The following is a 1,589-nucleotide window of genomic DNA, read 5'->3' on the forward strand; positions in this document are numbered from 1 at the left end:
CCCGGCAGTGTGTAGGCGGACTGCCAGCAGGCAGGGAAGCCGTCGGAGAAGGCGTCCACCATCTGTGGCGAAAAGCCGGCCGCGAGGCACGGCTCCGTCCACATCGGACCGCTCAGGACGTAGGTCGATCCGCTCGCGGTGCGCAACGTCCGAGCGTCGACACGCAGCCGGATCGCAGACGAGTGCCACGGCTTGCCGTCCACTGCGGTGTCGCCCGGCTGGTCCGCGCGCCAGCCCTCGACACCGACAAGCGCTTCGCCGGCGCCGCTCTTCCCCAGGTACTTCAAGTACCACCGCGTGAGGACTGCAGTCGAGCCGAGCGAGGAGCGCGACGCCGCCACCGAGCCGCCGCGCGAGCAGCGCTCCACCACCGCCTCCCTCGGCGCCGCCTTTGCCGCCGTCGCCTTCACCTCCTCTGTCGCCTGGTGGACCGCCCTGTCTGCCAGCGGCCGCGGGGCTTGATTCAGCATTTTGAGTGATGCTGACGCCCCGGTTTCTTCTTTCTCTGCCAGTCCGCGTACGCCAGTCTGCGCCCTTCTCGTGCCAGTGTGCTGTGAGAGAGGCTTGTATTTTAAGATTCTTCTTTCTCTGGGCCGGTTTGCCTCTGCGTTCGAGGAGGTTTCCCAAAAAAACAAGTTTAATAAGACTCCCCGGCCCTGGTTGTGCGGTTACTGACTGCACTCCAAGTGCTCCACGTAAAGCAGCCAGCAGGTGCCGGACACGGCGTTGGCCGTCTTGGACCGAGATCAGGGCGCAACTGCCTGTCTCGTGGGGCTGAAGGACCGTCATGGGGTCGGATTTGATGCTGCCAATCAGTCGGGTCGATAGGTGGCGCCCCGGCGAGATGCATTGCGGGTGCTTGGCGTCGCCTGCTTGAGTGGCCTGAACGCACTCGCGGGAGCCAGAGAGCAAAGGTGTGCGCGAATTGAGGCTTCTGAGCGAGTCCAGGCAAGCCACAGGACCGGCCATGTGCCTTGGTAGTCGAGCGGTGGCCGGAGGTAGCCTCCAGTAGTGCCTCTCAGTTCGGCACCTCGAGACTGGGAGCGGCTGCCAGCTTATTTCTTTTGCGCCCATCGATGCGGACGTTGCTGCTCGCCTGCCTCGCCTCTGGCTCAGGCCGCGCCGTCAGGCTTCCCTCGAGCGGCCTGATCGTCCTCGGTGGCAGCGGCGGCCCGCCACCGGCAGCGGCGGCGGCGGTCGCGGACGGGCGGGAGCTCCGCAAGCAGCTGAGCGCGCTGCGGGCGAGTTCCGACTGGGACGGCGCGCACGGCCTGCTGTGGTGGGCGCTTCGCGAGGCTCCCTCATCGGCGGAGACGATCCACTGCAACGTGGTCCTCGCCGCCCTCTCGGACGCCGCCGAGTGGGAGCGCGCGCTGGTGCTGCTCGAGCACATGCGCGCCGCCGGCCTTCCGCGCGATGGCTACTCCTTCTCCTCGGCCATCTGCGCGTGCGCGCGGGCCGGCCAGCCGGAGGCGGCGGTCGAGACGTTCAAGGCCATGTGCGCCGACGACTCCGTCGAGCCCTCCTCCGTCGCCTTCAACACCGCGCTCTCCGCAGCGCAGCGCGCCTCTGACCCCGTCCGTGCCGCC

General features: G+C 67.7%; 1 protein-coding gene across 1 annotated transcript; it reads left to right on the forward strand.

Annotated features, from left to right (window-relative positions):
• Positions 1-1,076: 1,076 nt before the first annotated feature.
• On the forward strand, positions 1,077-1,577 carry EMIHUDRAFT_256836 (hypothetical protein; the record flags this gene model as incomplete). Its single annotated transcript, XM_005765756.1, has 2 exons — positions 1,077-1,124; positions 1,224-1,577. Coding segments are annotated over 2 exons (402 nt in total), but the record flags the coding sequence as incomplete, so codon positions are not given.
• Between the last annotated feature and the right edge of the window lie 12 nt (positions 1,578-1,589).

This window comes from Emiliania huxleyi, assembly GCF_000372725.1.
Source record: "Emiliania huxleyi CCMP1516 unplaced genomic scaffold EMIHUscaffold_5345, whole genome shotgun sequence".
Classification (NCBI taxonomy): Eukaryota; Haptophyta; order Isochrysidales; family Noelaerhabdaceae; genus Emiliania; species Emiliania huxleyi.